This window comes from Rhinatrema bivittatum, chromosome 2 (assembly GCF_901001135.1).
Source record: "Rhinatrema bivittatum chromosome 2, aRhiBiv1.1, whole genome shotgun sequence".
Lineage (NCBI taxonomy): Eukaryota > Metazoa > Chordata > Amphibia > Gymnophiona > Rhinatrematidae > Rhinatrema > Rhinatrema bivittatum.
Genome location: NC_042616.1, coordinates 460,144,673 through 460,166,948, shown reverse-complemented (window position 1 = coordinate 460,166,948; position 22,276 = coordinate 460,144,673). Strand labels below are relative to the sequence as shown.

General features: G+C 48.7%; 1 protein-coding gene across 2 annotated transcripts in view; it reads right to left on the bottom strand.

Annotated features, from left to right (window-relative positions):
- The window catches only part of L3MBTL2 (L3MBTL histone methyl-lysine binding protein 2), a 120,404-nt gene that overhangs the window by 42,500 nt on the left and 55,628 nt on the right, over positions 1 to 22,276 (bottom strand). Inside the window, exons 11-15 of one of the 2 annotated variants that reach the window (XM_029590461.1) lie at positions 16,611 to 16,715; positions 10,712 to 10,856; positions 10,139 to 10,221; positions 9,015 to 9,261; positions 2,168 to 2,392 (exon numbers count right to left, since the gene is read on the bottom strand). In XM_029590461.1, coding sequence (XP_029446321.1) covers positions 2,193 to 2,392; positions 9,015 to 9,261; positions 10,139 to 10,221; positions 10,712 to 10,856; positions 16,611 to 16,715 — 780 coding nt within the window. In that variant the 3' untranslated portion in view covers positions 2,168 to 2,192. Of the gene's footprint in view, positions 1 to 2,167; positions 2,393 to 9,014; positions 9,262 to 10,138; positions 10,222 to 10,711; positions 10,857 to 16,610; positions 16,716 to 22,276 lie in introns of those variants that run through there. The other variant, XM_029590460.1, reaches the window with a different exon arrangement.

Genomic DNA, 22,276 nt, shown 5'->3' with positions numbered 1-22,276 from the left:
ATCGGGTGCGTGCGCGGTAAGAAGAGGCCATGCTAGTGCGCTCGGCATCGGCCCGAAGAAAAGAAGACTGCAGCGCGGCTCGGAGGAAAATGAAGAGGTTGAACCGCGGCCGATGGGACTCCGCCTCCGCGAGGGCTGAAAATGAAGAGGTTAGCGTTGGGAGGAGGCTGCTGCTGCCGCGAGTTCCCGGGGTGGGGGTGGAGGAGAGAGAGAGAGTGAATGAGTTGCGCGCTCATTCACTCTCTCTCTCCGCCACCCCGGGAACTCGCGGCAGCAGCAGCCTCCTCCCAACGCTAACCTCTTCATTTTCAGCCCTCGCGGAGGCGGAGTCCCATCGGCCGCGGTTCAACCTCTTCATTTTCCTCCGAGTCGCGCTGCAGTCTTCTTTTCTTCGGGCCGATGCCGAGCGCACTAGCGTGGCCTCTTCTTACCGCGCAGGCACCCGATACTCTCCACTTCCTCTTCCGGGCCGCGGGGGGGGGGGGGGGGGCGCTGTGTGTGTGTGTGTGTGTGTGTGTGTGAGAGATTGCATGTATGTGAATGATTGAGAGCCTGTACATGTGAAAGAGAGTATGTCTGTGATTGAGAGCCTGCCTGTGAGAGAGAGAGCATGAATGTAAGTTTACCATTGGGAACCTGTATGTGTAAGTTTGTGATTGAAAACCTGTTTGTGTGAAAGAGTATGTGTGTATGATTGAGATCCTTTGTGTGTGAGAGAAATCATGTGTATGTATGATTAAGAGCCTGTGTGTATAAGTAAGAGAGAGATCATGTGTGTCTGTGATGGAGCATGTGAGTATGTGATTGAGAGCCTGTGTTTAAATGAGAGAGGACATGTTTGTAAGCATGTGAAAGAGTCTGTGTGTGAGAGAAAAAGACAGCATGTATTTATGTGATTGAAAGCCTGTGTGTGTGTGTAAGCGTGAAAAGATAGACAGCATGTGTGTAAATGTGTAATTAAGAGCCTATATAAGTGAAAGAGAAAAAGCATGTGTATATGTGAGTACTGAGAGCATGTGTGTATAGGTGTGTCATTGAGAGCCAGTGTGAGAGAGAGCGCTGGTATGTGACTGAGAGAGGAGAAAGTTCCAAGCAAACCACCCCGCCTCCTGCTAATTCAGAACAATCTCAGGACACCTGGATATCAAACGTTCCCAGGTATGCAGAGCAAAAAAATGTTTGTATCCTTATTATTTTTCATTACTGGGTCTTTGTGTCTGGTATTTTGAAATATTTTGTTGGTATCTGGAAATGTTTTATCTGAGTTTTTAATTATTGGATATTCCACTCATCAGCTGTTTCGAAATAGGTTCTTTTTGTTAGTACAGTTTTACTGCTGATGATTTTATATTTCTTGATTTGTTTTATAAGGATGGGTGATGTTTCTTTTTTCCTTTGTTACACTGCATACAGAGACTCTGGCTTGTTGCAGTTTCCAATTCAGTTTTTTCTGCATGCTTCTTGTTATGCATTTTGGTCTCTTTATTCTCTGTTAGGTGAGGGACAGCACGTGATTCAGGTGAGGTTTTCTGCTGGCGTGTAGTTTGTGTAGGACTCTATAGCAGCCTGACTTGGTCCGTTTTCCTAATAGGAGATGTATTGGTGTCTTAAGGCCTGGTGTAATATTTTCAGAGACTTATTGTACTTTAAAAGTGTGATCTTACATAAAATGCACACATTAACTTGTATTTAGTTTTAAACATATTGTATGGCTCTCATGGAATTACATTTTAAAATATGTGGCGTTTATGGCTCTCAGCCAAAAAGGTTTCTGACCCCTGTGATAGTATCTTAAAGATACTGTATAAGTTGCACATAGAAGCATACTACAGGTTATGCTGACATTTCAGGCTCTACAGTTCCAAAATGTGAGGTGTGATAAGTTTTGTCCAGAATATAATTCAAGTTATTAGTGCTTTCCTTAGGCTCCTCAGTTAGGTGTAGATTCTGTATGTCTCTACCTTTTATATATAAATAAAATGGATCTTTGGAGCAGCCCAGTTGATACTGTACTTTATGATGGCAGCATCAGCTAACTAAATGCCATTTATCCTGTGTATGACATTCACTTATTTTTGTTTTATGTCACAAACTGTGAATGAATATTATCTATTGTATTTTATTGCTGTATTGTTAATTATACGATATATTTTGATTGTCCTGCTTATTGCTTACCTTGGGCTAAACTTGTTTCAATAAAGGCGGCATAAAAGTATAACACATAACACTTCTATATTAATGGTGAAATATTCGTGTTCCTCACTGTCCTCAGTATACAAATTCCAAACTCTTCTCTGCTGGAGAGTTTTTCCATACAAGAGTGATGGATCTGTGCTTTCTCTCTCTCCAGTTAAAGTGCAACCACATTCTTCTATCTTTGGCAAGCAAGATTCTGTGCAGAAAAATGACAAATAGCATGCGTAATCACATTTGTCAATTTTTTTCACATACTATTCACCATTATTCAGCACATAATTTTGCGTTTGCAAAGCCATTCCCAAAACTTACGCAAAATCGCAAATGAGCTGAAAAATCATGCAAATCAGTTCATTAGCATTTTTGTTCTTGTAAAATCTTGCACAAAATGTGCAAAACCTATTTTTATTTTAATTTTTTTTAAAAGAAAATTTGGTTCTTACCTGATAATTTTCGTTCCTAGTATACCAAGGATCAGTCCAGACTCCTGGGTTCATACATCCATGCCAGCAGGCGGAGACAGAGAAAGTAAAACTGCCACTACTTTAACTATGCTGATGCCCCCTGCAGTTTCTCAGTATTAATCTGTACCAAAGCTGAAAACCAAACATCGTAAAAAACCTCACTGAATTATAAACTTCTGAATAATTAAACAAAAAAAAATTAATTTCTGATAACAAGGAACCAATAGGAAAGCGGACGACTTTCCAACTGTCTTGATCCCTGGGCGGGACTCTGGACTGATCCTTGGTACTACAGGAACGAAAATTATCAGGTAAGAACCACATTTTCTTTTCTCTGTACGTACTGGATCAGTCCAGACTCCTGGGATGTACCAAAGCTTCCTAGACAGGGTGGGACTTGGAGAGTCCCGCGCACAATACACTTTCGCCAAAAGACCAAGACTTCCGATCTGCCACATCTAGGCGATAATGCCTTGCAAAATTATGTAGCGACTTCCAAGTTGCCGCCCTACAAATCTCTTGTGGTGAAACCAAGTGAGCCTCTGCCCAAGAAGCTGACAGAGACCGGGTGGAATGAGCCCTCAAACCCTCCGGTACTGGCTTACCTTTGAGAATGTAAGCTGATCCAATAGCTTCCTTAAGCCATCTAGCAATAGTGGTTTTGGAAACTTGAAGACTCTTCTTCGGACCACTCCATAGCACAAAACGATGGTCAGAGCGCCGAAAACCATTCGTGACTAGGATAGTGAAGCAATGCTCTGTGGACATCGAGAAGCCGAAGCTCACGCGCATGTGGCTCCGAATCAGATAATTCCGAAAAGGCCGGCAGTTCCACTGACTGATTAACATGAAAGGAAGAAATTACTTTTGGTAGAAAAGAGGGAACTGTCCATAAAGACACATCCCTATCCGATATTTGAAGGAAAGGATCACAACAAGACAAGGCCTGCAACTCTGAAACGCGCCTTGCAGAACAGATGGCTACCAAGAAAATCACCTTCAAGGTTACATCCTTCAATGTAGCCCTCCGAATGGATTCGAAAGGAGGCTCACATAAACCCCAAAGGACCAGGTTGAGGTTCCAAGGAGGACAAACCTTTCTCACAGGGGGATGCAAATTCTTGACCCCTTGTATAAAGCGGACTACATCCGGATGAGAGGACAAGCGATAGCCATCCATGGTTCCCCTCAAAGAGGCCAACACTGCCACCTGGACCTCTAAGGGAATTGAGAGCTAGACCCTTAGCCAACCCGTCCTGTAAGAAAGATAACACTTGTGCTACCGAAGCACGCAAGACCGGAGTCCCCTTCATCAGACACCAAGCCTCAAAGACTTTCCAGACTCGGACGTACGTCACGGAGGTGGACTTCCGCCTAGACTGAAGGAGGGTAGTAATTACCGTCTCCGGGTATTCTTTTGCCCGTAAACACCTCATCTCAAAAGCCATGCCGCTAGACAAAAGCGAGGGGCCTGATCCGAAAATACGGGACCCTGGTGTAGTAGACCGGGGAGATGGCTGAGTCGTAAGGGACCCTCAACCGCCAGATTTAACAGGTCTGCGAACCAAGGATGGCGAGGCCACTCCGGGGCCACAAGTATCACCTCCCCTGGGTGATTCTCTATCCGCCTCAGGATTTTGCCCACCAGAGGCCAAGGAGGAAACACGTAGAGCAGGACCCCCTGGGGCCAGGGAAGGACCACAGCATCTATGCCCTCGGCGCCGTAATCTCTGCTTCTGCTGAAAAACCGAGGAGTCTTCACATTGTGCCAAGTTGCCATGAGATCGACCTGCGGACAGCCCCACTTTTCTCAAACGAGATGCATTGCTGCTTCTGACAACTCCCACTCCCCCGGATCCAGAAGCGTGCGACTGAGGTAGTCAGCTTGCACATTTTCGACTCCGGCAATATGAGATGCAGAGATCTGTATCAGATGATGTTCCGCCCACCGTATCAGGTCCTGAATCTCGACGGAGATCGCATGGCTCCGAGTGCCCCCCTGTTTGTTTATATACGCTACAGTGGTCGCATTGTCTGCCCGCCCTTGGAGCAAAGGCTGAAAGGCAAGCAAAGCCAAACGCACCGCCCTGGCTTCCAAATGATTGATAGACCAAGACGCTTCTACGTTCGACCAGGAGCCTTGAGCTGCTTGACTCTGGCAAACTGCTCCCCAACCAGACAGACTTGCATCTGTGGTCAGGACTATCCAATCCTGAATCTCCAAGGACATCCCTTTCAGAAGGTTGGGGGTGTGATGCCACCACGACAGACTGACCTTGGTCTCTGGAGAAAGAGAAACGGGCTGGTGATACTGCTCCGACACCGGACTCCACTGATCCAAGAGTGCTCTCTGCAGGGGATGCATATGCGCAAAAGCCCATGGTACCAGCTCCAAGGTGGAAGCCATGGAACCGAGCACCTGTAACATGTCCCAAGCAGTGGTTATTGGCAACCTTGCCAAACACAGAATCTGCCATTGTAGCTTGCGAGCCCGCTCGTTTGTCAGAAAAACTCTGTCTTTGGTGGTGTCTAAGAATGTTCCCAAATACTCCAGAGTCTGCGAGGGTACCAGGTGGCTCTTTGCCAAATTCACTACCCAGCCTAACGATTGCAAGGTCTGAAGCACCGTCTGTACCGCTGTCTGACAACTGGTTTCTGACTTTGCCCGAATGAGCCAATCGTCCAGATAGGGATGTACTAGAACTCCCTGTCGACGTAAGGCCGCTGCCACGACCACCATGATCTTGGTGAAGACGCGAGGTGCCGTGGCCAAGCTGAAGGGGAGTGCCTGAAACTGGAAGTGCTGTCCCAGGACCATGAATTGCAGATAGTGCTGATGTTCCTGACAAATATGGATGTGAAGATATGCTTCCGTCAGATCTAACTATGCCAGAAACTTCTGGGTATGCACCACTGCTATCACCGAGCACAAGGTCTCCATCCGAAAACGAGGAACTCGCAACGCCACATTCACCCTTTTCAAATCGAGAATGGGACGAAAGGGTCCCTCTTTCTTCGGGACCACAAAATAGATCGAATACCGCCTGGTTCGAATCTCCTCCGGAGGCACCGGTATCACAGCCCCCGAACGCTGCAACCTGTGCAGAGTTCCCGCATCACTCTGCGCATCTGCAGTGAGCCGCATGGGGTGACTAGGAACAAGTCGTGGATGGGTCTTGCAAAATCTAAGGCGTAGCCGTCTTTTATCACCCCTAGAACTCACTGGTCCTGCATGATCTTGGCCCACTCCCCGTAAAACAAGGCCAGCCGATCTCCTACAAAAGGATCAGCGAAGTGGACCGGCCTTCTTTCTTTGTGTAGACTTGGGACCAGAGGGAGCTGTATTGCCGGGATTCCTGAAGGGTCTACGGCCCCCTTGAAAGGGCTGTCCCCAGGAATGTCCTCTTGACGAGGAACCCCTCTGCACCGGTGCCCCAGCGGGGCACTGTTGGCGAAACCTGCGATTGTCCCGAAAATGTAACCGAGGTGGAAAACTGCGTCTAGCCCGGGGTCTGTCTTCTGGCAAGTGAGGCACCTTAGCATCTGCCAGCTGTGGCACAATTTGATCCAATTCCTCCCCAAACAGGAGTCGACCCTTAAAAGGCAAAGAGAACAACCTGGACTTAGAGGAAATATCCGCCGACCAGTGACGAAGCCATAGCATGCGCCGTGCCGCCACTGCCGACCCCATAACCCGGGAAGACATTCGGGTTACGTCGTACAATGCATCGGCTACAAAGGCTATTGCCGATTCTAATCGGTCTGTGCGAGCCGCTTGTTCATCTGTGAGTGTCTGTTCTTCCTGTGTGCATTGTACCCAGCGTAAGCATGCCCTTTGCGTGAGGCTGGAATAAATAGCCGAGCAAAGACTGAGGGCCGAGACCTCAAAAATCCATTTGAGTTGAAACTCGAGTTTGCGATCCTGAACGTCTTTCAGCGTTGTCGCTCCTGTAACTGGGATAGTGGTCTGTTTCGTCACGGCGGAGACTGCGGAGTCTACTTTAGGTAGACTCCGCAGGGTCTACCTAAAGTAGACTGTTCTGGCATCGCATACAACTTAGCCATCGCCCTGCCTACCCTCAGCCCCGCGTCCAACGAATTCCATTCCTGTTCAACTAACGTCTGAACGGAATCATGATACGGAAAACCCGCAGGAGGACGCCTGGTGCTCTGTAAAACCGGATCTGCAGCATCCTTACGCGCTTCCGCCGCTGGAGACTGGAGACCCAGTTCCTCCAGAACCTGACGAAGAAGTGGCGCCAACTCATCCTTATGGAATAGCCGGAGAACTTTTGGGTCATCCCCCTCTGCCAGCGGTCCGGAATCCAGGTCGTCACCCCCAACGTCTGTGTCCGCCCTCCCCGAACCATCGGGGTTGTCCTGCGGTGCCTCCGTGGGAACACGCAGCCCTCGAGTGGGCGTCGCTCCTGCCTGCGAGGACCTCTGCATGCCCTGACCGGGGGCCGCCCCAGGCAGGTATCCTCCCCGGGATAACCAGGCTCCGGGAGTAAAAGGGGGAGGTAGCTGACCTACTACGCCAGACCCACCCCCCTCATATTGCACCAAAAAAGCTTTGTGCATTAACAGAACAAACTCTGGCGAAAAGGGAGCCGGAGTCCGCCTATTGTCAGACGCAGGCAAGGGCCCCTTCCCCGGGCCCTATTAGGCCTCCCTGTCCCTCTACAGGACCTGGAAGCACTGGTAAGAGTAGTGGGGGGGAATCCCCCGGCATCTGAGGTGCCCGAGATTCGAGCCCCGAGGGACTCAAAATGGCCACCGTTCCCGCGGTTTCCCCAGCGGGACCCCTCGCGGTCACTGCCGGGCCCAATGCACTTGGGGAAGGCCGCGACAGATACCTCCTACGTTTAGCCGGCTTGGGGAGTTCGGAGGGACCCTCCCCCTCCAGAAACGCAGGCTGCGCAAAGGCTGCAGTGACTTAGGCGCGCCGGGGTGGACCTGTATGCGTGACAAGCCACCCCCCTTACCATCACGGCACCGACGATTTTAACTAAAAACGGCAAAAAAAAAAAAAATGAAGAAAAAATCACTGAAGAAAACCGCCGAAACCACGCGGGTGGGTGGGGGTGCGGAGGAGAGAGTCGACACAGCTCCCCCCCAGTACTCTTACCGGTGCTCCCAGGTCCTGTAGAGGGACAGGGGGGTGGGTCTGGTGTAGGAGGTCAGCTACTCCCCCTTTACTCCTGGAGCCTGGTTTATCCCGGAGAGAATACTGCAGTCTCACTGTAAAATTCCTCTCCTGCGCTAAAGAGAGCTGTCCAGCTCAATTCAGCAATTAAAGGGAGAGAAAAAAGTGAGAAAACTAATTTGTGAGCCAACACGTGCCAGGGAGGGATCCAGACCACCGGATGTGCACCTCACGGGTACGGGATGGGGGCGTACAAAAGGGTCACCGACCCCCAGCCCCCCCCACCTCAACCAGATAGGGTAGGGGTTCCTTACCAGCAACTCTGACACCCTGGGAGGAAGACTCAAAATTTAAAAGAAAAAACCCCACCAAAAATCCTAAACCAAACTGCAGGGTTCAAGCACTCTTGAACACTGTAAGAGTAACCCAGGACTCTTACAGAGAAATACTGAGAAACTGCAGGGGGCATCAGCATAGTTAAAGCAGTGGCAATTTTACTTTCTCTGTCTCTACCTGCTGGCACGGATGTATGAACCCAGGAGTCTGGACTGATCCGGTACGTACAGGGAATAAAACATACCAACGTAACTGCACCTCATGAAGATGCAGCTAAGTATTTTTGTTATAAAGTCTGAGATTTTGCATGGGTTTTATTGCCAAAACACCAAAAAACCTGCAAAGCCATTTCAGTAATAATTAAAATGAGCTGGTACTATGTGAAAACACATGTGCAGTACTGGCCCATTCCTGCAAACCCTTGCAGGTTCAGTACATCTGCCTCTTCGTCATTCTATGCAGAATTGCTCTTCATTCTACATCTAGGCTTCACATTGCCTGCAAGTGAACTGACTGCAACAGAAAATGAATCAGTCTCCTTTATCTGCAGAACTATAGCACAGGCAGTGCCCGTATCCTGCAGTCACCGAGTCCTCCCTCTCCAATCCCTTACTATGCCCTGAAATGGAATAAGCAGGATGGGAATAGGCATGTCCCACTCAGATAACTGCCTTCGCTCCATAACTTATGACAGAAAATGGTCCCTGCCTATGCGCCTGGTACATGTCAACTACATTGGGATTCCCTGCTTAGCTACAAGGTTACAGAATGTTACTTTACAGATAAAAGGTAAGCTTTGAGAGCATGCAACCTGTAAAAAGACAGCTTCTCTGCCACTCCCCCTCTCCCCAACCCTGAAAAAGAAAGCGTACCTGTGCCATTCAACATTGCCACTGGTGGCTGGAGCTGGTAACCTGTGAGCTCACACCAGCCCACAGGATAGATGTCTGGGGATTCACAGTCTACCCACTGGTCGTACTCCTCATCCCAGCCGTCGAAATGGATGCGCAGGAGGCGCTGCACTACACGGTTCACGGTGGCCACGCAAATAAGGCGTGGCTCCATCAGGTCCACGGCTTCCAATTTCATGCCGGCCTCAAAGCCATGGTTTGGACAATCCTGGTATCATGGTGGGGAATGAACAGAAGAGGAAATAGAGCAGGGACACTGCTTTAATCTAAACATTTTCAACAAGCCTTTTTTTTGTCACACCATCTTTGTTTACTTCTGTAGTTGCCTATAGTTTTCTTTAAAAATAAACACTGGGAGAAAGCTCACACAGTAAATTATGTGAACACCCTGGGCACAGGCTAAAACGGATAAAGGTAAAATCAAAAGTCGAGATATTTTCATTCAGGTAAAAGTGAAGTCAGCAAACGAGCTGCAAGCAACACTTATTAACTGGACTAGCCAAAATTATTAGTGCCTGGCTTTCCAGATCAGAAGATGGTAATGGAACTCATTTTATTGGGTTAGGTCAATAAAAAAATGTTAACTGCAGTTTCTTTGCAGCCTTTTGTTCTGCCTATCTTCTGTCTTTGTGACCCAGCAGCTTCCTCCTGTTCCTTTAAGGGTTCCAGTTCAGCTGAAAGCAGAACTGGAATCAGTCTTCATAAACCTTCACTTGGAACTATCTTGAGTTTTTCTGCCCCATTTTGCATCCCTTCCTAGTTTGCCTAAGCCTCGTCACCGCAGTGACAGTCCGTAGCCAGTGTGCCCTGCAATCATGGACCCTAAAACTGGCCACTAGGTACTGCCCTTGTGTAATGACTGGGAGTCTCCCAAGGGGCTGTGAAAGCTGCCTCTGCAGCCTTGGCCAACCTGGGGGAGTTTAAAGACCTGAGCTGGAGTCAAACCCAGGTCTCCCTGCAAGACATCACACAGCACTGCCATTAGACATCGGCCCCCGCCCCCTTTCTACATACCCAATTGAATTAACGGGGTGACCATGGTGCTTAATTTAGGAGAGTGACTGAGGTGCAGCCTGGGTACTCACTGTGTCAAAGAGCCGTGCAGGGGCGGCCTGTGACTTTGTCTTTGCCAGGTAAGCTGCCCAACTGAAGATCTTGTATTCATAACCTGGTAGGGGGGAGAAGGGACTGTCAGTAAGAGATTCTCCCAGAGGAAGAGGATTCAGGGCTCCACTGCCTGTCAAGGGCTGCAGCTGGAAATGGAAAGTTATCACGAAGGGGAGAGAGAAAACAAAGGGCTTCCCATTCGTAAGGAAAGTTATATCCCCAGAGGAGGCAGAAGCGCCTTGTACAGGTGAGCATATGCAGAATTACACAAAACACTGTGACCTGGAGTGAGATGTCTTTACCGTGGGGGGTTCAGTGTGCTTATCAGAGCGAGAAGGAAATTAAGCTGAGCAGCTAGAAAAATCATTTTTCATCTCCATTAGGATCCGGAGAAGAAAGCTCAGGCTCAGAAACACCCCAGGTCTGCAGTAGGAGGGAAGTGCAGTCAGACAAAAGCAGCGTGTGCTGAAAGGGGGTGAGAGGACAGCAGAAGATGAAAAAGGAGCAACGGTGGTGGCAGTAGGGGAGGGAAAGTTGTTTCACATCCTCACCTTTAGGGGGCGTCAGCTCAATGTCATACTTCTCACAGAATCCAACAGGGAAGATGGCATGGGAGGAGGCATGGTAACAGAACCACTCAGAAGCGCTCCCAGAGACCCCATCCACGCTCACCATGAGATACCCATCTAACAAGACCTAAAAAGAGAAGGGAAGAGAGGCTCAGCCATCAATGCTTGGCACCCGGGATCAACTTCCTGTATTCCAACACCTGTCCTCGTGGTCCCCCTCAAACTGGGTCAGACCAAGGGTCAATCAAACCCAATATCCTGTTTCCAACAGTGGCCAATCCAGGTCACAAATACCTGGCAAGTACCCAAACAAATAAATCTCAAGCTACTATTGCTTATAAATTAATAGTAGTTTATGGATTTTTCCTCTAGGAACTTATCCAAACCTTTAAATCCAGTTACACTAACTGCTGTAATTTCCTCTAGCAATGAATTCCAAACGATAGTACCTGGCAAAAGTGTATAAAGACTTCCAGGTCACCGCCCTGCAAATTTCTTGTGGTGAAACCAACTGACACTCTGCCCAGGAAGCAGCCTGCGACTGTATGGAATGTGCTTTCAAACCTTCAGGGACAGGTCATCCATGACAAATTTAAGCGGAAGCAATAGGTTCTTACAACCAATGGGCTATGGTTATGATGCTTTGTGTCCCTTCTTAGCGCCACTCCAGAGAACAAAAAGGTGATCAGAGACCCGAAAAGCATTAGTAACCTCAAGATAACGTAAGAGGGATCTCCTGACATCTAGGCGCCTCAATTCCCTAGTGGGAGGCGCATCCAGCTCGATACTGGGAAAGGCCGGAAGTTCCACTGATTGATTTAAGTGGAAAGCTAAGACCACCTTTGGTAGAAAAGAGGAAACTGTTCTGAGCGAGACCCCAGAATCAGAAATTCATAAATAAGGTTTCCTGCACGAGAGGGCTTGAAGTTCAGACACCCTCCGAGTTGTGCATATTGCCACCAAAACACAGTCTTCAGAGTTAAATCCTTCAAAGTGATCTTCTTAAGAGGTTCAAAAGGAGCTTCGCACAAGACTTTTAGAACCAAATTAAGGCTCCAGGATGGACATACCGGAAGAACTGGGGGATTCAAATGCTTCGCCCCTCGGAGAAAAACGTACCATATCCAGATGCGTTGCCAGCGCCGCCCCATGAAGTTTGCCTCTCAAGCATCCCTAGGCCGCAATCTGCACATGAAGGGAATTAAATGACAACCCCTTGCTGAGGCCTCTCTTTAAGAAAGCTAGAATCTGCCACAGAGGACTGTCGAGGAAGGGTTCCATGCTCGCAACACCAAGATTTGAAGAACCTCCAGACCAGAACATAAGTTAAAGAAGTAGAGGTCTTCTGGGCTCGAAGCAGGGTGGTAATATCTTCCAGATAGCCCTTCTTCCTTAACTGATTCCTTTCAAAAGCCAGGCTGCTAAACAAAAGTGATCCTCCTGTTGGAAACATATAGGGTTTTGACGCAGTAAGTTTGGAAGATGACTCAGATGTAGGGGTACATCCACTGCGAGGTTGACTAGGTTGGCAAACCACGGCTTCTGGGGCCACAAGGATTACCTTCCCTGGGTGAACTCCTTTTGGCCTTAGGAGCTTGCCAATCAGAGGCCATGGCGGAAACACATACAGCAGAACATCGTGCAGCCAGGGGAGCACTAGGTCATTGACCCCTTCCACCCTGTGTTCTCTTCTTCAACTGAAGAAACATGGTACTTTGGCATTCGTTCAAGTCACCATCAAATCCAGATAAGGAGCACCCCATATGCACGAGATGAGGGTCATCGCTTCTAATGACAGCTCTCACTCTCTGGGGTCTAGTCTTTGGCGGCTCATAAAATCCACTTGCACATTGTCGGTCCCTGCTATGCGAGACGCCGCCAGCAAGGCTAGATGATGTTTTGTCCAGGACATCAGCATCTCCACTTCCAGAGCTACCAGATGACTTTTGGTTCCTCCTTGACGGTTGATGTAGGCTACTGCCGTCGCATTGTCCAATAGAACCCATACTGCCTGGTTGCGCAAGAGTGGAAGGAAACTCTGTAATGCCAGAAGCACTGCTCTGGTCTTTAAGCGATTGATGGACCACTGTACCTCTTTCGTCAACCACTGGCCCTGGACTGAATAGGACTGGCACACCACCCCCAACCTGAGAGGTTGGCATCCATGGTCACTATCACCCACTGAGGGACCTCAAGGTCCACCCCACGCTTCAAGTGTTTAGGGATAAGACTGGACCTGGCAGACTCTGTGAGTGGTAAAGCCACCTGGAACATCTATGACATTGGATCCCAATGGGATAGCAATGCTTTCTGTAAGGGCCTCATATGAGCAAACGCCCATGGGACCAACTCCAGAATGGATGCCATGAAGCCAAGGACCTGTAAATAATCCCAGACTCTGGGCACCAAAGCTGCCAATAGGTGTTGAACTTGAGACTACAACTTGATGATTCGGTCCTCCATTAGGAAGATCCTGTCCACTCGGGTATCGAAGCATGCTCCCAAAAAGTCCAGAACTTGAGAAGCATGAAGATGCTCTTGGAGTAATAGACGACCCAACCGAGGGACCTCAGACAGTTCAAGACCTTGTCCACTGCTTGCTTGTAGAGCTGCGCGGATGAGCCAGTCATCCAGATACAAGTGAACCAGCACTCCCTCCCATCAGAGGGCTGCCGCTACTACCACCATCACCTTGGGGAATGTTCACAGAGCTGTAGCCAGACTGAAGGGGAACCTAGATCCGGAGTGTCCCACTCCCGGAACAAGAGGTCAGTGACCGACATATGAAAGGGAAAAGAGTGAGCCGGACCTCTTAGACCTAACATCATGGGATCCACCGTTCCCATACGCAAATCCTCCTGCGGGACTTCAATTCCGAGCTCTTCCAGAATATTTGGGATAAACAGACCCAATTCATCTCTCCAGAACAAGTATACCACCTTGGGATCATCATCGTCCACTGCAGAAGCACCTCCCTGCTTGGGCACCAGTACCCCCTGAAGGTCTTGCGAAGACGAATCATCCAGGACCTGTCAAGGATCTGAGAGGGCGCTTAGACTTAGTATGCTCCCCCACCGGCGGGGACTTGGGACGCTTATGGGAGGAGGGAACCTCAGAGACCTTGTCCCTCTTGCGTTTGGACGCTCTCCGTGCCTTGAGCATCTTGTAAAAAAAACTTCACCAAGTCAGAGGAGAATGACGAAGATGACCCATCTGAGGCCCCCTCGGGATCACCATCCAAAGTATCAGCCCGATCCTCCTGCGATTCTCCCCCCCCCCCCCCCCCCGGGAGGGCCCCCGGTTGCGGGGAGAGAGGTGGCGGGGAACTTCGCGACTCTCTCTGCATCCCTGAACGTTTTCAAAATGGCCTCCATCCCTGCACTAAGCAGGAACGGATCAGGAACGGCTGAGCTGTAAGCCTCCCAGGCGCTGGGTGCCGCGAAGAACTGCTGCTGCCACAGGGATTCCCCTCAGCGGACCTCCCCGAGGTCCCTTCACCTCCCGAGACACAATCTGCACAGATGCCGGCTCTAGAGAGGCGGGTGCGCGCGCTGCTGCACGCGGAGCAGGTCACACCACGAGGCATAGCCTTGGGCTTAATTTAGCTCCGATCACCTGAGGTAAGCGTGCCAAAAATAGACCGGGCGGCAGTGGCCTTTGCACGAGCCGAAACGCGGCATAAGGCAGGCAGAGAGGAGCTGGAGAGAACGCTGGACCGGCTGACAAGAAAAAAAACCTCACTTTTACATTCCCCCCCCCACCCCGGTGCTCCGAAAGTTGTGCTGAGCTGCCTGCCGCAGGTGAGTGAGCCGGGCTCCCCAGTATCACCCGCTGGCTGTAGCAGTCCCCGGGTCTTCAACCCCCTGCTCTTTTGCCTCTGATACCAGGGGGGATGGTCCCACCAGGACCTGCCAACCCCCTGGGAGGCTCAAAGGAACTTGCTGCACCTTCTGCCGCTGTTTTCACAATCTCGAGTACATTTTCTTTTTCTTTTTTGAAGAGCCAGAAATCTTCTGAGGCGCATCTACTGGCTTGGCCGGCTGGAGCTGGTGATCTTGATCCGCATTCGGTCCCTCACCAGGGGCTTGCGGAGGAGACTCGCCTTCATCCACCTCATCCGTATCTGAACTGTCACCTGACAGGAAAAGGACCGGAATGGGCGTTTGGCCTTGGGGGCTTCTATGCCACTGTGTGACTTGGTACGCTTGTGGAGTGAAGCTCTTGTTCCAGCCCCCAGCGACGGCAGGACCTCACGGGGTACCTTAGTACCCTGGCTCTTTGCTGCTTTTCGTGCTTTGAAGGCTTTATGCAGCAACAAAACAAAATTGGAGGAGAACGAGGAAGAAGACTCATCCGAGTCCCAGATCAGCGCTGCCTGCAAGTTGTCCCCCCCCCCGGGACAGCAGAACGTGGCGAAAGAGATGGCGGAGAGCTCCCCTCCCCCAGCGCAGCCTTCTCCTGCTCCCTGAAAGTTCGCAGTGAGGCTTCAGTACCTGCGCTGAGAAGAAGAGAGTCTGGAGGCTGCCACAGCAATTCTGCCCTCCTAGGGTCCCTGCGTGCTCTAGAGCTGTGCGATGTAATTTTGCTGGAACCGACTTCCCCGAAGAGCCTTCCCCTTCCGACAAGCACCCGGTATAAACTCTGGCCCGCAGGCCGCACCATGTGGCATGATCCCCGAGCTAAATTAAGATCGGGACCTGAAAAAAGAACCAGCACGACCAAGACAAACCCTCGGGAGCTCGTAGGAACTGAAAAGGACGGTGAAAATGGCATCGGAAGGAAGGAGGGCCGAAAGAGACCACTAGGTCGGCTCAGAAATTAAATAAATCACCTCAGTGTTGTTTTGTCCCGTGTGTAGATCTTCAAAGGGTGAGTGAACCAGGCTCCCCGATATCACCCTCAGCCGCGGGCAGTTACAGGGCTCCCAACCCTCTGCTCCAGAGCGTCTGTTACTATTGGTGATGGTCCCACCAGGACCTAACAACCCCCTGGGAGGCTTAAAGAGATCTCTTCTCTTTTTTTTTTTTTTCTTAAGATTCCCTAAGGAACGAATACCAGCAAAACTAAAAACCTAACACTAAACCCAGACTAAAGGTTTTGCACCTCCACCATCTGCTGGAGACAGAAAATTACTGACAGACTCTAGGTGGCACCTCAGGGGTATAGGATGGAGTCCGTTAAAACTTCTCTGTCTCCATCTGCTGGAAGGGAGGCAAAACCCAGGAATCTGGACTGATCCGGGTACGTACAGGGAATGCTCTTTGCGCAGGGCCCAGCCACACGAGAAACTCCCTGCACTTTCGTGCACAGGGCCTTTTAAAATTGACTTGTAAGTGTCCTAGTGAAAAACACAATAGGATACCCTCTGTACAACAGTGATCCTCCTGATGCAGAATATGTTTTTGAAACAAGGACCTGTGTCAGGGATGGAAACAAGGGGATAAGTAGCAACTGTGTGAATTTTAGTTGCAAAGAGAGAAATCTTAAAAATACTATTATTCACGCAGACATTATGGACTAACTTTTGGACCAATGATTATACACAGAACTTGACTACAAGCATTATTATATGGCTGAAGCTTGCCCAGTATGAAGGTCCTTTTTTGTCATTGCTGGCATTGAGAGTTAGTCAGCGATTTAGATTAACTACAGCGGAGTAGTTTTTTGGATTTGTTGTTTCACAAAAAAATCTTGAACATAATTAGTCCATATTTTCCTCAGAAGGAGCTTATTTACCACCCCCCTCTGTTGTCTATTTCTCAACCTGTGTCTAATCCAGTTAAAATACCTGGGGGCTCATTCTTTACAACCACGTGATCTCTCCTACCATGAGGGCTCCTCCTTAACCATGCTTCTCCCATTCTCCCAGCTCCTTCTTTACCTTACGTACGGTGGCCACACAGATGTTGCCCATGTTCAGCGGGTCAATAGCTTCTAGTTTCATTCCTTCTTCAAACCAGCCACCTTTTGGGTACACCACACGTACCTGGAAAATAGGGTGAAACAGAACCTTTTATACTCCTTTAAGTATAGACAAACGAAAAACAGATGACAAGTAACCATGATATAATAAGACCTGAGGTACAGCAGCACAAGCAGCTTTGAAGAGCAGGCTCTACTCCTGGAGGCCACATCCTCCTTTCCAAAAGGTGCTTTCAGTCTGTGACCTCTGTTTCTGGGTCACCTCATATCTGTGAGTTGGGCAGTTTGTTTCCTTTCAGCATCCCTTCCCCTAGCAACAGTTCTTCTCAAGTTTGGTGGCATCGTTCCATCCCCTTTATCATTTTGCTTGCCCTTCTCTGTATCTTTCTAGAGATGTGGTAACCAGAATGTCACACAGTACTCAAGATGTAGTCCCACCATGGAGCGATACAGTGGCATTATGATAATCTCTGTTTTATTCTCCATTCCTTTCCTAATAATTCTTAGCATTCTGGTTGCTTTCTTGGCTTCTGCCACACACTGAGCATAAGATTTCAACACAATAGCCACAACGACGCTTAGATCCTTTTCCTGGGTGATGGCTCCCAATGTGGAACCTTGCAACATGTAACTATATTTTGGTTGATTCTTCCCTATATACATCATTTTGCACTTATCTACATTAAATGTCATCTGCCGTTTGGATGCCCAGTCTCCTAGTCTTGCAAGGTCCTCTTGCAATTTCTCACAATCTTTAACAACTTTGAATAATTTTGTATCATCAGCAAATATGATCACCTCACTCATTCCCATCTCTAGGTCATTTATGAATGTTAAAAAGCAGTGATCCTGGAGGACCCTGAGAGAAGGCACCAGCATTGTGCTTTTCTGCCCTGCGAGTGTGGTGGAATCACAGCTCTCCTGATTACCAGTGCTGGCATCATCTAGTGCCAGGGCTAATTTCTTTCAATCTACAGTTGTGTGCCTCTCTGGGAAAAAATTTGCAGGAAATGCAAAGGGAAAACACTTGGTACCCCTGTGAATTCAACTCCAGTAAGAGGCCTCCTAGATGGCCACCTTGTGCAGTTAAGTGGTGGCATTACCACTAATTTAAGTGAGGAGGCTATTGAAACATTGTTGAGCACTGGAGTCCAGATACTCCCATTACCCTCAGTCAACATAGAACAGAAGGGTGACTCTGGAGCAGCTGGAGGTTCATGTGATTTTAGATCAACATCATGGACTTGGGGTTTCCTCACCGTTGGACTCAATGAGTCAAGAGTGAATACTGCAAGTAATATGCCAACTAGTGGACAGGCCACTGAATATTTGAGGGTTTTGGTGCCAAAGCCAGTTAGTCCTCCCCCAGATCTTGGTGGAATTGATGCAGGGGCGTTGGTGTCTGAAACTGCTATGGTGATACTCAAACATATTAGCTTGGGCCATTAAAGGCAGAATATAAACATTATAACTAAAATAAATATTTGGAGCATGGTTTCGCAGACTGAAACCACCCTAGCTGGCATAGTAATGTGGTTTTGTTCTTTTTCTGCTAAAGTTGCCTCTAAAATGACTAATTTAGAAAGTAGAATAACAGGGGTTGTGAACCAATTTACAGCGATGTCTTCTTCAATAGCTTTTCAGTCTAATATGGTTGTGGATATTAAGGATAAGTTAACGTTATATCACAACTATGAGTCTCTGGAAAGCATGTTGGGGGCAAAAAAATTATAAGAACATAAGAACATGCCATACTGGGTCAGACCAAGAGTCCATCAAGCCCTGCATCCTGTTTCCAACAGTGGCTAATTCAGGCCATAAGAACCTGGCAAGTACCCAAAAACTGTCTGTTCCATATTTCTGTTGCAAGTAATAGCAGTGGCTATTTTTTAAGTCAACTTAATTAATTGTTGTGGTCTCGGTCGCGAGACTCATGACCGAGCCCTTACCTGCGCCTTCGGGGTTCAGTCTGCGGGGTTCGGGCTCCGAATTCACTCCCTCTCTCCCAGCGTTCCGGCGAGGGCCGTTGCTGCTCGGGCCTGCTCAGCCTGTTTCCCGGTGGCGTCTCCACGAGGGAGACGCCGCCAAGCCTTGGAACTTGGCCCCTCCCATCTGACGCACGAGTAGGAAGGGGGTAGTTCAAATGACTTTTCCCGCCGGACTGTGGGCCGCTTCTGGGAGTGACGTCAGACACTGGTAGATATTTAACCCGGCGTCTGACTGATTTTAGTTGCTTGACAACAAGGTTCTTGTTTATGCTAGCTGCAGCGTTTTGTTTCTGTTTAGCCAGGATCTTCAGTCAGTATTTATTGATTTTGCTTCACTCCAGCTTCAGATCTTTTGCTTCAGTACTAGCTCAGGATCTTCTGCTTATTATTTAGATTTCTGATGCTGGCCTGTTTGTTTTCTTCGCACTTGTCGCTTGTTTCAACAAAGGTTAGTCACATCCATCTTCCTCTCTCTGATCTCCTAAGAATATGGTGCGCTCTGTGTGTGTTGCATGGAACGGTGAGGAGACTCCCGTTCCCAAGCTTTTGTGGAACTGGAGGGCAAGAGAGCATGGAGGAGTTAGTCAGTAATGAGAAATTACTACTTACCTGACTTTCCAGACATTGAAAATGCTGGGAATTCCTGGGGCAGATTCCATGTCTGAGCCAAAGCAAAATCCCACTTTGGTTTCTTTGCGTAAAGCTTCTTGTTTTTTTCCTGGTTATGGAGGCCATTGAATGATCTTGAATGGGATGCCCCGGAGACAAATTTTAAAAGGGGTCGGACCTTGGAAGGCCTGTACCCCCTGGATCCAGTGGTGAGAGAGCGTCTGCATTTCCCAAATGTGGATGAACTTGTCTGTGCCATCTCTGAACGGATTATCCCTGTTGAGGGAGGGGCAGCCTTGAAGGATGTGTACGATAGGAGAATTGAGGCCATCCTTAAGCAAGCATTTGACGCAGTGGCAATGACTTTGCAGATAGCTTTGTGTTGTTCCTTGAGGCTTGCTTTGTTTGCTTCTCAGGAGGTTGATGACTCTGCAGTGCCTTCCAGGGCAGTTATGGAACCCGCCACCGCCATCTTAGCAGATGCGGGCTGCGATTTGGTTTGCACCTCACCTAGAGGAGTGTCCTCTGTAATAGCGGCCAGATGCCAGTTATGGCTGAGGAATTGGTCGGCTGATGTGACCTCCAAGGCTAACCTTACGAAATTGCCTTTTAAAGGCTCACTCTTATTTGGGAGTAGTTGGAGAAGCTGGTCAGTAAATGGGGCAAATCTCCAGTTCCTCGAGAATACGAAGCAGTTACCGCACCTCGATGGTATGAGGAGTCATCTCAGAGGTTCCAAGTATTTTTTTTCCTTACAGAGAGATGACCTTTCAGAGGATTTGGCCTTTTGGCAGGTCTCAGTCCTTTCGTCCCAGATATTCCAGGTGAGGCGGGGGCTCGGGTAGTGCAACCTCGTGACCCTCCCAATGAAGGCTTGCCAACCCATACCTAGGAACAGGAGATAGGGGGGGAATGCCTCTCTCTTATCAGAGGTGGACAGAGATCACATTGGATTAGGGGTCTTTGAAGTGATATGAAAAGGATATGTGCTGGAATTTTGCAGTGTTCCTCAGTACGTGTTCATGGTGTCTCCCTGCCACTCCCCACAGAAGAAGCAGGCAGTGGAGTGTACAATGTCAAGGCTCCTCAGTCTGAGGTTCCAATATCCACGTCTCAAGAAAATACAGGTCGATATTCCATTTAATATGTTAAGCCCAAGAAAGAGGGCTCCTTTTGTCCCATCCTAGATCTCAAAAGGGTCAACCGTCATTTGCAGGTGACTCATTTAGTAGTGGTGGCGGCAGAGCTGAGAAAGTATGGGATCCTAGTACACTCATATTTAGACGACTGGTTGTCTAAATATAGACTGGATATCTAAATGTAGATGTGACTCGGTTATTTACTCTTTCGGATAGTAGAAAGACTAGGGGACACTCCATGAAGTTAGCATGGGGCACATTTAAAACTAATCGGAGAAAGTTCTTTTTTGTTGCCAGAGGATGTGGTTAGTGCAGTTAGTATAGCTGTGTTTAAAAAAGGATTGGATAAGTACTTGGAGGAGAAGTCCATTACCTGCTATTAAGTTCTCTTAGAGAATAGCCACTGCCATTAGCAATGGTTACATGGAATAGACTTAGTGTTTGGGTACTTGCCAGGTTCTTGTGGCCTGGATTGGCCACTGTTGGAAACAGGATGCTGGGCTTGATGGACCCTTGGTCTGACCCAGTATGGCATTTTCTTGTGTTCTTATGGTTGATTCAGGGCAAGTCTCTGGAAGAGAGCTGTCTGGTGACCCGCAAGGTGATATCCTTGTTACAGGAGCTCGGTTGGATGGTGAATCTAGACAAGAGCAGTCTTCAACCATCTCAGTCACTGGAGTAGCCGGGTCTGCGATTCAACATGATGCAGGGCAAGGTTTTTCTGCCAGAAGCTCATATTCAAAAGCTGATTTCTCAGGTGCATCTCTTGGTGAGCACTATATGCCTGACAGTCTGGTCCTATCTACAGGAACTCAGGGTGATGTCAGCAACCCTGAAAGTAGTGCCATGGGCAAGGGTGCATGTGCATCCACTTCAGTGCTCCCTGCTGTCTCGTTGGAACCCGCAATCTCAGGATTATTCGATTCGGCTCCACCTGCCGATGGAAGTCTGCTTTTACCTCCAGTGGTGGTTGATGCAAATCATCTGAGAAAGAGTTTCCCTGATAGTCATACTGGTTGGTACTCACAGCAGATGTGAGCCTCCAAGGTTGGGGAACTCATTGTCAGGAACTAACAGCACAAGGGCGCTGGAATGCAAAGGAGTCTCTCTGAAACATCAATTGGCTGGAAGCCCGGGCTGTCCAATTGGCATGCTTGCAGTTCAGCGGCAGACTGCAGGGTCAAGCGGTCCGAATAATGTCAGACAACACAACGATTGAGGCTTACATCAATCGGCAGGGAGGAACCAAGAGCCAGCAGGTATCGCAGGAGATAGACCCAACTTATGGAATGGATGGAAATGCATCTTCAGGTGATTTCGTCATTGCACATTGCAGGAAAAGACAATGTAAGAGCAGACTCTCTCAGCAGGGAGAGTCTGGACCAAGGAGAATAGGTATTGTCGGACAAGGTGTTCCAGCTGATAGTGGTTCGCTGGGGCCTTCCATTTATAGACCTGCTGGCAACTTCTCGCAATCTGAAAGTTCCTCAATTCTTCAGACACAGGAGAGATCCGAAGTCTTTGGGTATGAATGCTCTTGAGCAGATCTGGCCAGAAGACAAGTTGCTGTATATGCCTTTCCTCCATGGCCCATGTTGGGCAGAATAGTTCGAAGGGAGTTGGTGCTCCTGGTGGCACCAGATTGGTCCAGAAGACCATGGTATGCAGGTCTGTGAAGACTCCTGGTAGAAACCCCCCTTCATCTTCTGCTGCACAGGAATCTGTTGCAGAATGGAGCCTGTCCTTTGCAAAGATCCTACTCTGTTTTGTCTTATGGTATGACTTGAGAGGGTTTGCTTGTTGAAGCATGGATATTCTTCTGTGATGATTGCCACCTTGCTAAGGAGCTCAAACGTTCTCCACTTCCTTAGCCTATGTGCGGGTTTGGC